At 59.4% G+C, this 13,465-nt stretch overlaps 1 protein-coding gene across 1 annotated transcript; it reads left to right on the top strand.

Moving 5' to 3' along the window:
• Window positions 1–4,738: 4,738 nt before the first annotated feature.
• Window positions 4,739–11,588, top strand: TMEM222 (transmembrane protein 222). The gene is made up of 6 exons (XM_074555542.1): window positions 4,739–4,898; window positions 6,375–6,459; window positions 7,078–7,109; window positions 8,045–8,141; window positions 8,413–8,543; window positions 9,428–11,588. The coding sequence occupies exons 1-6, from the start codon at window positions 4,783–4,785 to the stop codon at window positions 9,513–9,515; spliced, it is 549 nt and encodes a 182-aa protein (XP_074411643.1). The 5' UTR covers window positions 4,739–4,782; the 3' UTR covers window positions 9,516–11,588.
• Window positions 11,589–13,465: the final 1,877 nt, after the last annotated feature.

Genomic DNA, 13,465 nt, shown 5'->3' on the forward strand with positions numbered 1-13,465 from the left:
AGGGGCCTTCCCAGAGACAGCAGAGCTCTGAAATCCTGGGGAGGGCCCTGCTGGCCCCCGGAGCTGCATCCGTCAGAGCCCACCCTGCCCTGGGGCTGCTGCCTTGGGCTGGGCTGGGGCTCGGGCACAGCCAGGCACTGCCCAGATCGCCCTTGCCGAGGTGCTGTGTCAGCAGCAGCACAGCCCCTGCCGTTCCCTGCCTTCCATGGTGCACCCATCAGAGCCCACCCTGGGGCTCGGGCACAGCCAACCTGCCCAAGCCACCCTTGCCGAGGTGCTCTGTGTCAGCAGCAGCACACTCCCTGCCTTGCATGGTGCACCCATCACCAGCCTTTGCACACAGTGGTGTTTCTTTGCTACAGCATTTCACAAACTCACTTCTTCCTCTGGATTCCTGCTGCAAAGCCTCCCAAGCATTTCCTTGCTCTCCAATCTGCAGGCCTTAAGGGAGAGCTAGAAAACCAGGCTGTTATTCTCAGAATCCATTTGAACTCTTCTCTTAAAAATTCCTGTTGGACACCTTTCAGCTGAAGGTCTTTTGAGGCCTCTTCATTTCAAATCCTGTCTGATATAAATTATTGCTTCCAAAGGCAGCTCTGCTGTAACAAAGCAATGAGCATCCATAGCTGGAATTGGCAATCAGCTAATTGGGTCAGCTCTTGGAGTGAGTGGTTGGAAGCTCAGTGTTTGAATTGTGGGTGGAAATGGGTAGAAGGACCCAGAAAATTAGTTTTATTTGTCATTTGGATGAGAGGATTGGTTTGAGGAGGCAGAGGAGGGATATGCTCTGGGATGTGGGGGGAGGAACATATTTGCAGCCTGACAAATTCACTTTTCTCTGATGGAACCCTTGGCAGTGCCAGCGACAAAACTGCAGAGGGCTCACGATGGGCCCTGTGTGTGATCAGGGAGTGGGGATGTGCCTGCTGCGGGTGCTGGAGGAACTCAGCCCTCCTGGCTGTCCAGCCTTGCCCGGCAGGATCAGAGACTGATGGGGTTCAGGGCTGGCTGGAGGGGAGCTGGGTTTGTCCTGGATTTCATGGCTGAGCAATCGCCATGACCGGCACTGGGCTCTGGCAGCGCTTCCAGTGTGCCATGGGAAACTGGGGCTGTTCCCTGAGCCAGAGAAACTGCCCTGTGCATTGGAGAGGGGGAAATGCAGCTTCCAGTGTGCCATGGGAAACTGGGGCTGTTCCCTGAGCCAGGGAAGCTGCCCTGTGCATTGGGAGAGAGGAGGAAATGCAGCTTCCAGTGTGCCATGGGAAACTGGGGCTGTTCCCTGAGCCAGAGAAGCTGCCCTGTGCATTGGGAGGGAGGAGGAAATGCAGTGACAGGAGAGAGAGAAAAGCCACGAAGGCTGGAGCTGAGGGCCGGGGTGGCTCAGGGCCACTCTGGGGAGGGTGGCTGAGGCTGGGGTGTCCCCTGGGGCTGAGTGGCACCAGCAGAGCCCTGAGGGACCTTTGGGCTCACACTGAGCCGGGAGAGGCGCTGGGGCTGCACAGAGCAGGGGAACAGTGCAGCCAGAGCAGGGGATGGCACAACCAGAGCCAGCCTGGAACAGGAGAGCCCCGGGTCCCAGCTGGGCTGGGCTCCAGGCTGGGTTGGACAGACCCAGGGATAAACCCACAGTGCCCCGAGCCCCCAGGCTGGGCTGGGACAGCCCCACAGTTTGTCCCTCTCCCCATGGCTCCCCTCAGGAAGGCCCCGTCCCCGCTGTCCCCGCTGTCCTGAGTGTGTCTGGCTGAGGGCAGGCACAGGAGCCATCCCCTGGCAAAGCCTTTTGTTCCTCCTCGAACGAGAGCTTGCACAAACAATGATGGCACCATTCCTGCTCTGCACATCGATCCAGGGCTCTAGTCAGGCAGGAGAGCTGCAATAAAACCCCGGCCTTTAATTTTATGCATGGAGAACTTCTTACCTGCCCTCCCCTCCTGTGCTCCCCCCCACAGCTCCTTTTCCAACTGCAGCTATTTTTCCCTGCTGACTTCAGGTGTTTGGTATTCTGCTTAGATCAATAGCAGCACAACAGCAGCAGCTTCCCGGCTGTCACTGGGAAGACCCTGCTGTCAGCTCCAGCTCTGCCGAGCTCTGCCGGGCTGGAGAGCCCTTGTGCTTCCCCGGCAGACACAAAGGGCTGCGCAGCCAACCCGTGCTCTATTGATTCGGGCTTTAATTATTTCTTTTTTTAATCCAGCCTGGGGAAAGCTGTGCTCTTCCCGAGCTCCGGCAGCGGGGTTTGGGTTCGGGAGGGAGAGAGGAGTCTGAGCTGCCCCTGGAGGGACGTGGCACTGTGGGGACACTCCTGTCACAAATGCCCCTTGCCAGGGGAGGTGGCACTGCAGGGACACTTCTGTCACAACTGCCCCAAGAGGGAGGCGGCACTGCGGGGACACTCCTATCAGAGGTGGCATTGTGGGGACACTCCTGCCAGAGGTGGCACTGCGGGGACATTCCTGTCACAAATGCCCCTTGCCCGGGGGGGGAGGTGGCACTGCAGGGACACTCCTGCCAGAGGTGGCACTGCCCCTGCTGTGCCAGAGCCGGGCTCGGTGCGTTTCAGAGGCCCTGCGTTTGTCCTGTCACAGCTGCCCCTGCAGGGACGCTCCTGCCAGCGCTGTCCCCGCCGTGTGGCTCTGCCAAGGAGCTGCTCCCCGGTGATATCCTGCTTAGCAGCCTCCCAGCCGTGGGCAGGAAGAGCAAATCCATTGCCTAAGCCGAGCGGCGTGCCAGGGCCACATTAGCTGATGTGAACATTGGCCCTCGCTTGTGGCTTTTTCACAATCTCTGATATTTACGTTGGCCGGCAGCAAATCAATGCCAGCGAACAAAAAGTGTTCAGTGAAACACAGCCTTTGTGTGCATCTGCCATCCCGAGTGCCAGGATGGAGCCAGAGAATGTTCAGGGGTGGAAGGGACCTTAAAGGGCACCTCAGTGCACCCCTGCCCTGGCAGGGACACCTTCCCTTCCCTTCCCTTCCCTTGGCTGCCCTGCCCAGCCTGGCCCTGGGCACTGCCAGGCACCCAGGGCAGCCCCAGCTGTGCCAGGGCCTCACCACCGTCCTGTGATGGCGTTCAGAGGGGCCAAGGATGAGGGAGAGACGAGGATCTGACTCTGTGTTTCAGAAGGCTTGATTTATTATTTTATGATATATATTATATTAAAACTATACCAAAAGAACAGAAGAAAGGATTTCATCAGAAGGCTGGCTAATAGAAAAAGAATGAATAATAACAAAGGTTTGTGGCTCGGACAGAGTCTGAGCCAGCTGTGATGGGCCGTTAAATAGAAACAACCCCATGAGACCAATCCCAGATCCGCTGTTGCATTCCACAGCAGCAGATAACCATTGTTTACATTTTGCTCCTGAGGCCTCTCAGCTTCTCAGGAGGAAACATCCTAAGGAAAGGATTTTCCATGAAAGATGTCTGTGACACCCTCGCAGGGAGGGATTCCTTCCTCCGGTCTAGTCTGATTTCCCCCCTTTCAGTGTGCACCCATTGCTCTTTGTCCTGGAAGAGGAAAGCAGCAACCAGAGCACCAGCCATGGCCTGGCTCTCCAGTGTTTGATTTCCTCAGCTTCCTCTCTTTTGGAGACAGACGATTTTGTGGATTCCTTTCCATCAGACAGCTGAGGCTCAAGGGGCACTGCTGTGGCTGAGAGGGGGCTGCAGTGACATTTTCAGCTGCCCAGCGCCCCTGCAGAGGGGAGGAACCCTCGGGTGGCCCCTCAGGCGGGCAGGGCTCACCCTGGAGCCCTCCAAAGCCCTGTGTGCCAGTGCTGCTCTGCCCAGGGACACAGCTCACCCACGGCCAGGCCCAGCCCAACAGGAGGAGAAAGGGCACAAAGCAGGGAGAAGCCTTTGGTGAAGGACAGAAATGTTGGTAAAAGGGGGAGCTCTGGGTTTGCGATGAGTGTTGGGAACGGGGTTTGTCAGTCCCCAAACCCCCTCGGCTCAGCGCTGCCTCTGTGCCACATGCAGGAAGGGGTTCTTGGTTTTATTTATATTTATTTTAAAAATTTATTTATTTCTTAGGAGTGTTTGTTTTTTTGCCAAGCCCTGGCAGAGCAGTGATCCCACAGCTGCCCTGGACAGCCCTGGCTGTGCTGTGAGGGGGAATGAGCAGGGAGGGAGGCAGGGCTGGGAGGGCGCCCGGGCAGCTCTGCTGAGCCCGGGGCAGGACAGACCAAACCAGGCCGGGCTGGGTGTTGTGGTGGGTGGGAATCTGGAATAAACACATTTCTCCTGCACTTTAGCTTCCCAATAAAGCGATTGTTATTTTCCCAACCCGCTGCTTTCCCTCTGCTGTTGCTGCTCTGGCAGTTCCTCCCCCGTCCCGGATTGGCATGATGATTTCGGATTATTTCTGATGATTTCGGATTATTTTAGATAATTTCGGATTATTTCTGATGATTTCTGCCCCTGCGCTCCCCTCGAGGCTTTAGGAAGCTCCCTCAGCTCCCGGCCCTGGGGCCAGCCCGGCGGGTCCGGGGTGTGGGGACCGGGATAGGGGTCCCGGCCCGGACCTGGGCTCTGGTCCTGGGGCCGCGGCCCCGGTCCGGGTCCCGTTCCCGGTCCTGCGCCGTTCCCGGCCCTGTCCTGTTCCCGTTCCCATTCCCATTCCCGGCCCTGTCCCGTTCCCGGTTTGGGCCCTGTCCTGGTCCCATTCCTGTTCCCATCCCCATCCCCGTTCCCGTTCCGGGCCCGGGCCCGCTCCCGGTTCCCGGTGGCCGGAAGCGCGCGGGCCCGCCGGAAGTGACGCGCTGCGGGCGCGCCCCGGGCATGGCGGCGGCGGAGCCCGGGATGAAGCAGTTCAATGGCGGCGGCGGCGCCGCGCCGGACGCGGAGCGCGGCCGCTTCCCGCACTGCGTGGTGTGGACCCCGATCCCCGTGCTGACGTGAGCGAGCCGCCGGGGCCGCACCGGGGCCGGGCCCGGACGGGACCCCCGCGCTCCCCGGGGCCTCCCCTCGCCTGTCCCGGGAGCCCCGCGCTTCCCCCGAGCCCCTCCCGGGCCCTTCTCCCGGGTTCCCCCCTGCCCCTCCCGGGTCCCGCTGCCCCTCCCGGGTCCCGCCTGCCGTCCCGGGGCGCTCGGCTGCCGCGGGGCCCCGGCCCGGGACGCGCTCGTTCCGCGGGAGCGGGGCAGGGCCCGGTGCCGAACGGGCCAGTCCCTGCGGGAGCGGAGCCAGCCGGGAACGTGGGAAGCGCTTTAGGAGCGCGGGGATCTGAGAGCAGCCCGTGCCCCGGGGAGTCTCGGTGCGTTCCTTCGCATCCCCGGGACCGGCTGTGCCTTCCCGGCCGAGCGTGGGCAGGCTCCATCCAGGGAGGGCTCGGAGCTCCGCTCCGGCCGTGAGAACGCGGGGAGCTGTGGCTCCGGGGGCTGTCCGGGCACAGCCAGGTGTGTTTTTCCACCTGCTCTTCCCCCGGGCTCCCGTCAGGTGATGTTTGCCCAGCCGGGCTCCCAGGCGGGTACAAGATGTGGGGCGGGGTGTGCCGGGATCGGCCCGGGGAGAGGCTGCACGTCCCCTCCTGCCGTCTCTTTTATCCCTTTTATCTCTTTTCTTTTTTGATTGCTTAAAACTTTCATCTCAGCCTTTCCCTGGAGGATTTTCCAGAGCTTTTTTAACATTCCTAACCCCAGCTGAAGGGAGCTGCCAGAGCCACTGAGGCCCTCAGGGAGGGAGGAGAGGGGAATCGGGGAGATCAGCAAAGCTGAGGGTGCTGGAGCAGGTGGGAGAGGGCTGGAACGGGACCTGGAGTACAGTGATGGAAGAGGCTGGCATGTAGGTGTGATGAGGGAAGGGGTTTGGGATGTAGACCTGGTGATGGAAGAAGGTTGGAATACAGTTCTGAGGGAAAGGGAAAGGGTTTGGGATGTAGATCTGGTGAGGGCAGGGGGTTGGAATATTGGTGTGCTGCTGCCTGGGGCTGTAAGCACCCATCAGGGAGAAGGTCTGTGAAACGCTGGGATCTCTTAGAGGAGGGAATGCCCTTCCTGGAGCCAGGAACTCTGTCTGGAGAGCTCGGATCTGGGTTGCTGTGGAAAGCTGCAGCGCGGTGGGAAGGTGGGCAGGGCGACCTGGTTTTTGGTTGCTGGAGTGGAAAGTCCGGTTTGTGCGCAGGCAGTCCCTGCAGGATCTGATCTTTGTGCTTGGCTGCACAGAGGGGTTTGTGCGGCTCTGGGCTCGCCCTGCCCTGCCTGCCCTGGTGTGTGGGGTGCTTTGGGGTGGGTGTTCCCTCCCAGCCTCCTGCCGCGGGGCTGTAGCTGCTCCTTGGTGTTCTCCCTGTGCTCTGCTCCCTGCCAGCCCTTGCCTGGCCCCGCTGCCGTGCTGGGAGCAGGGCCAGCTGTCCCCTGACGTGTCCCTGTCCCTCGCAGGTGGCTGTTCCCCATCATTGGCCACATGGGCATCTGCACCTCAGCCGGCGTCATCCGCGACTTCGCGGGGCCCTACTTCGTGTCTGTGAGTACCCCTGCATGCCCTGCCTGCTCCTGCTCCAATCACACTGCAGGGCCCTCCCAGCGTCTGGGCTCCTTCCTGCTGCTCCACTGGGGCTCATCTGGGAGTCTGATAAATAACGGCTGCTTTGGTCAGGAGAAGGGGAAAAAATTTCGTGTTCCAGTCTCTAAATTGGGAGTTCAGGAGTTAAATTCTCTTAATTCTGAGCAGCAGAAGTGCCTTCAGCTGCCTCAGCATGGCTGTTTCTGTCGTGCTGCTCAGCATCAGGTGTGTGCCAGGCTCAGGGTCCAGTGGATTCTGAAAGTAAAGACAGTTTTAATTTGGGATAATTAATGCTCCTAATAGACTGGGACATTTGCAGCCAAGAGTTAACAAAATATTAACACATTAAAAAAAAAAAGGGAGGGGAACAAGGCACTTGCAGATCACTGATGTCACTGAGTGTGGGGTGTAAATGTGCCCAGAGCAGGAGTATGGGAACAGGGGAATCCTAACCCAGGCACCCCAGGATTGGTGTGGGGGCAGTTGGATCGCTCAGCCAGCCTGTGGGACCTCCTGCACCAGCCATGCCCTGAGCATTGCCTTCAGCCTCCTGAGACAGCTCTCCTTTTGTTTCTGCAGGAAGACAACATGGCGTTTGGGAAACCTGTGAAGTAAGTGCTGTGTTTGTGTTAACCTGAGCAGCTGCCCTGCAGCTCCTGGGGACAGGCGAGCTGTGACATTGCTTTTCCTGGTGCTCACCTGCCCTCCTTCACCTTGGTGGCCACTGCGTCTCTGCTTTTCAGGAAACCACATGAAATTAAATCTTTTTAGCAGCATGACAGCAATGTGGTGGTGTTAATAACCAGAGCTGTGTGGAGCCTTTGTTAGAGAAAAGGGAAGGAAAAGGCTAAACTGTTCTAGGATGATGTTAACAAGTGCTCTGTAAACACTGCCTGGCTGTGCTGGTGAGCTGAGGGCTCTCCCATCCTGCCAGTGCTGGCTTTGTGTCTCCCAGGTCAGGTTTGTGCTCACAGTGGCTGAGGGGTTCCTTTGGGACGTGGGAGCAGCTCAGGGCTGCCCCCTGAGCTCTGTGATTTCTGTCTGGGGTGCTCAGCAGCCTTTCTGCTGCCCCTGCTTGTAGGGAGATAGAATAGAAGAAAATAAAGATAGTGTAGAAAGTAATCTCACCACTAAGGGGTTGCAGCTGGGCCAATTATCAAAGATTAGGAGCAGGCCTGACTTTACCAGGCCACAGCTGTAATCAGTGAGAAGGAGATGCTATAAAAGAGTGGGGTGGTGTTGAGAAGGAGTTGGAGTCAGTGGCTGCTTTGTGAAGAAGGGTCAGTGCTCTGAGGAGCTGCCCACGAGAAACACCAAGAAGGTTTGGAACCTTTGCAATAAGGAGACAGCAGCGTGAAACCCCTGTGATAGGATGACAACAAGAGCTGGGCTCCCTGCATTTCAGAGGCACTGGGTTTGCCCAAGCAGGGCCAGGGTTTGGTCTCTGATCCTCGTGGCTCCTTTGAGGCTGTGATTCACCAAGGAGCAAGCACTGGGGGGGTGCAGCAGTAGAACCATGCCAAGGAAGCTGTTCTCACTCTCCCAGGTACTGGAAGCTGGATCCCAGCAAGGTTTATGCCACTGGTCCCAACGCGTGGGACACGGCCGTGCACGACGCCTCCGAGGAGTACAAGCACCGCATGGTACAGCCCCTGTCCAGGCTGGGAGGAGGGAGGGAGGGTCCCCAGGGGCTTCAGGGATTCCCAGAGATGCTCTGGACACCCCTCCCTGGCAGTGTTCAAGGCCAGGTTGGAGCAAGGAGCTTCCAAGTCCATCCACCCCAAACCATTCCATGTCTCTGCAGGGGCTGGAAGGGATCCCTCCCCTCCCCAGTGCTTGGCTCCTTGCCACGGGGGTGAGACCTGGACTGGGAAACCTCAGGGACAGGATTTCTAATCCCTTTTTGTGTTCCAGCACAACCTCTGCTGTGACAACTGCCATTCCCACGTGGCCCTGGCCTTAAACTTGATGAGATATGATAACAGCACCTCCTGGAACATGGTGAAACTGTGCTTCTTCACACTCCTCTATGGGAAATACGTCAGGTGAGCTGAGGGACAGCCTGGATTTGGCAGCAGAAGGGGCTCTTTGCTTCTCCTGAGCCCTCTGAGGCATCACCTGACCCGTGGAGAAGGGAGAAACATCCCCCCAAGCCGTGGGTGTGTTGCTGTGGGTGGTGCTGTCACTGCCTGTGCTCAGCAGGAGAAGCAGGAGTGCTTGCTGGGTTGCACTAGATGCTGCTCCCAAAATCCTGTTCCTGGCTGCTGGTTTGGAGGGCCTGGAATTTGGGAAATGCTGGCTAAAGCAAATCTCACCCTGTGTTGTCTTCTGGCTGGGGTAGGTCAGAACAGAAGGTCACAGGATGGCTTCTCTCCAAGGATTACTGGTTTCCCTCCCCTCTCTTGAGTCTTGTTTACATAAAAACTGGTCTGATTTCCAGCTGCTCTGGAGCTTCCCACTGCACTAGGGAGGGAAACCCTGAGCTTTCCTTGAGGAAAGGCTCCTGAAGCTCCACTTCTGTGGGGTCTTCCCTGTCCTGGAGGAGCTGCTTTACCTGCTGTTGGGCAAGGATAGCTCCAGCTGTCTTGGTTAAATCCACCAGCAGTCAGAATAACAAGCCCTGTGGTAATGGGGTTTCATTTTTTGTGGCCTCCTGCCACCATTCCTGTCTGTGCAGGGGTGAAATGGGCTTGTCTTTCACTTAATTTAAGCTGGAAGGAGACTCCAGCCTGTTGTTAGTGATATGTTTATTGTGGTCCTGACTGAGTCTCAGTTTTTAACACCAAATTTCCAGGCTGGGGTGTGTGGCAGTGCCAGCAGCAGGTAACAGTCAGGCATCTGTCTCCCTCTGATTTCTGTAGTTGTTCTCCCATCCTTTTATCTCTGCTGGTTTCTCACATTTAACCCTTGCCCCCTTTCCCTCCTGCAGCATAGGGGGGTTTGTGAAGACCTGGCTGCCCTTTGTGCTGTTCCTGGGGGTGATTGTGACCGTGGTTCTCACCCTGCACCTGCGGTGATGGCAGCCCTGACCCCCCATTCCTGAGCACACAAAGGAAGAAACTGTGACTGATCCAGCAGGATGGAGGCCTGGGGCTCTGGGAGCCTTTTCCAGGGAAGGTGGCAGCCCCACTCCATCGTGACAGCTCATCTTCGTCTCCTGGAGCTGGCTTCTTTTCCTCCTGTTTCTGTTCTCTTGATGGTGTCTCCCCGTGTCAGGGGTCTGGAAGCTTCTGCCCTCTCCCTCTCTGCAGCTGGGGAGGTGGGAGTGGGACCAGGGAAGGAGAGGGGTGGGCACCTTGCTTTCAGTGCCAAGAAAAGCCTCAGGGCAGGCTCTGCCTCCTGCAGATGCACCCTGGGAGGGTCTCTCTGATCCCCTGCTTTCCTCCCCCTCCTCACCAGATGCTTCCTCAGTTCCTGGGTCTGCAGTTGGGAGTTGCTGTTTTCCCTGTGGCACAGCTCTGCAGCAGCGCACGTTCCAGAGGGGAGGTGTGGGGTGCCCAGCACTCAGGGATGGCCCCAGCAGTGAGGTGGGGTGAGGTGGGGCCCTGCTGAGGGATGCCCCATGGCAGGGCAGCTCCCCTGGCCCTGCTGGTGAGCCTGGACAGGCAGGAGAGCTGAAGGGCTGGCTGGGAGCAGCTCGTGGCAGGGTGCACCCCTCAGGAGCCTGCTGCAGCTTGGGGAGGCAGCCCTTGGTCCCTTTCAGCTTGTGCCAGAGAAAACATCACTCCCCTGCTTCTCCTTGGGCTCTCTGCTGCTGAATCTGGCGCTGCAGTCCTCACAAGCGCTCGTTTCCCTTTGATCCCCGAGCTCCCAGCAGGCAGCAGCTGGGGCAGGGAGCTGAGCCTGGGGCTGGAGGAGCTCTGTGGGAGCAGCACCTGAGCCTGGAGCTGCCTGGCTGGGCAGCAGCAAACTGGGGCAGAGGCTTCTCCTGGCTGGTGGCTGGGGAATGGTTCAGGGAGCTTTGGGGAGCACAGCTGGGCACGGGGGCTGTGCAGGGATTGGTGTGAGGGGCACACCTGGGCACGGGGATTGGTGTGGGGAGCACAGCTTGGACAGGATGGGCTATGGGGGGCTGTCCCTGAGTGCCAGGCAGGAAGGGAGTTTGGATGTGCCCTGGAACCCCTTGTGCAGCTGGGTCTGCTCTGCAGGTGCTGGTTTTGGAGGGCTCTGAGCCAGGGGAGTTTTAAGGCCAGCCTGTCATGTGCAGCTGAGCAGGTCCCTGCTGGCTGCAGAGAGGCAGAAAGCTTTTCCCTCACACCTTTACCCCAGTACCTGAGGGTTCCAAGGAATGCATTTCAGGGAGTGCTTGTGGCCAGCAGGAAAGCTTTCCTGGGGTCCCTGCCATGGCTGCAGCTTCCTCTGGCTGCAGAGCCCACTCGCTCACTGTCAGCCCGCTGGTTCTCAGACCCCTCCCCATGTGCCATTCCCCTACTCCTCCAGCTTTGTGGGAGGGTTGGAGCCTCCTCAAGCTCTTTTCTGTGCTTTTCCCTTTTCCTCGGTCACTTTTAAACCACCCCTCACACCTCCTGCTCATTACTGTCCCTCTGTCACCCCATCGTGGCCTTGCCCCCCAGCCTGGAGCTGCTCTGTGCAGTCCCTCCCTTCCCCTCCCGTGCTCAGAGCAGGCATGGAGGCGCTGGGGCACTGAAATCCCCATCAGAGAGAATGGGGATGAAAGCACGGAGCGCTCAGGGAGCGCTGCCCAGGGCTGGGAGAGGGCAGAGCTTTCCCTTGTGCTGATTTCAGAGCGATTCCTTGGAGTGCCGGCCCCGGGGCCGGAGCCACCCTCAGCAATAACCCCGAGCCCTCCCGTCCGTGTTTTATCCACGAGCTCTGCGAGAATTGCCAAAGCTGAGACTTGGGGGTGTCGGGGGGCCCCTGGAGTTCCAAAACCCCACTGTGAAATTCCCTCTCGTTTGCTCCCGACGCTTTTTACCAGAGCGGAGTTTGGAAAGGCGAGGGCGAGCCCCCATCCCTCATCCTTTGTTCCCTTCATCTCTGCGGGGCGCTGGATTTCTTTGTAAATATTTAAACTCTGCTTCTGTGGTTTCATAATCCCGACGGCAGGGAAATAAACTGATTTCTGTGGATATCTCCCAGTGCTGCATCTCCTCCCAGCCCTCAGCCGAGAGTGGGGTTGGGACTGGGGTCTCCCTGCCCCACCGAGCCCTGGCCCCTCTCCTGCCCAAAGGATCCTGGAGCTCCCACACCTTTGGCTTTGTGAGCTCGCCCTTTTCCCTGCCCCAGGGAAACCTCCCGACCCTGCTGCTGGGAGGGAGCTTTGGGGCAGGAGAATTCCCATCCCTGCAGTTCCTGGGGTTCAGTGCAGGGGCGAGGGCAGCCAAGTGTTCTGGGGTGGGAGATGCTTTTTTCCAAGGCTGATTCTCTTCAGCTGTGAACAGCCTCCCTTCTGTCTGTCCTTTTTTCTGGAGGCTCTGCTTTCCCAGCTCCTTCCCCTTCCCCGGGGAGGAGACGCCTGGCCTGGCCCTGGGGCTGCCAGGAGCAAAGAGCCAGGCTCATTTTCCCCTCTCCCAGCAGGGTCTGCTGCCTGAGCTGAGCAGGGGGAGCTGTGCCTGCTGACTGCAGATGCAGCCACTGATTTTCTGTTCCATCTGATATCCAGGGGCTGGAGCTGTGCGCAGGGAGTACATCAGCCTTAAAATTGGGTTGTGTCCGAGGCCAGGGGATTTCATGGCGCAGCCATTTCATGGAGAACCACCTGGATCTCCTGCTCAGCCCTGCAGGCAGCGAGCCCAGCTCCTGCGGGCTGGCAGGCGGCTCCCAGGGCTTTATCCCCACACAGCTGTCGCTGGGAGGTGAGGTGAGGCTGCAAAGCCCCCGGGACCGCCTCCCGAGCCTGGCAGGATTGTCCAGGCAAGCTCAGGGGCTCTGCGGGATGTGTGGGATGAGCTGTGGGGTTCAGGGCGCTGGAGGGGAGCAGCCGGGCCGGGTGTGCCCCTCTCGGGTGCCTTGGGCAGGAGGTGCTGTGCCAGCCATGCTCCCAGCGCGGCCCCGGGAGCCGGGAACGCTGCAGGATGGATGGAACGGCAGATCCTGCACTGCCGCGTGGCCTGAGCGGGGTCACTGCATGCATGCATCCGTCCATCCATCCACCCATCCATCCATCCATCCATCCACCCGTCCATCCACCCATCCACCCATCCACCCATCCGTCCATCCATCCACCCATCCATCCATCCATCCGTCCATCCATCCGTCCACCCATCCGTCCACCCATCCGTCCACCCATCCGTCCACCCATCCGTCCACCCATCCGTCCACCCATCCGTCCGCCCATCCGTCCACCCATCCGCCCACCCACCCACCCATCCATCCATCCACCCATCCGTCCATCCATCCATCCATCCATCCATCCATCCATCCATCCATCCCGTGTGTGGCACCATTCCTGGCAGTGCCGAGTGCCACATCACCGGGCCTGGCAGGGCAGAGGGCACGGGAGGCTGAGGTCCCAGCAGAGGGGATCTGGGGCTGGGTGTGCCCATCCCTTTGGGGACACTCATGGCAGTGTCCAAGCTGGGGTGCTGTGCTGCAAGGGCTTCCCCACCACCCCAAAATCCACTGCTGGGGCTCCACCCATGCTCCAGCCCCTCCTCCTGCCTCAGTTTCCCCGCAGGAGAACCAGACTTGCCTGAACCTCCCAGACCTGAGGAGCAGGTCCTGGAGGGGCGGAGGGCTGGGAGCAGGCTGGGACTCGCCCTGGCCAGGCTCAGCACCCAGGTGAGACACAACCTGCCCCTGTCCTGTGCCTGTGCCCACGAGCTGCCTGCAAGGAAAACCATCCCCGAGGGCTGGCCTGGCACCTGGCTCGGGTGTGCCAGGGTGTCACTGGGTGGCACCGGTTGGTGCAGCTCCGTCCCCAGCACCCGAGGCTGTGGCTGAGACCCAGCGCCCTCTCTGCACCCCTGGCTCAGCAGGGATGGGGTGGGACGCACTGCAGGACGTG

This window comes from Zonotrichia albicollis, chromosome 20 (assembly GCF_047830755.1).
Source record: "Zonotrichia albicollis isolate bZonAlb1 chromosome 20, bZonAlb1.hap1, whole genome shotgun sequence".
Taxonomy (NCBI): domain Eukaryota; kingdom Metazoa; phylum Chordata; class Aves; order Passeriformes; family Passerellidae; genus Zonotrichia; species Zonotrichia albicollis.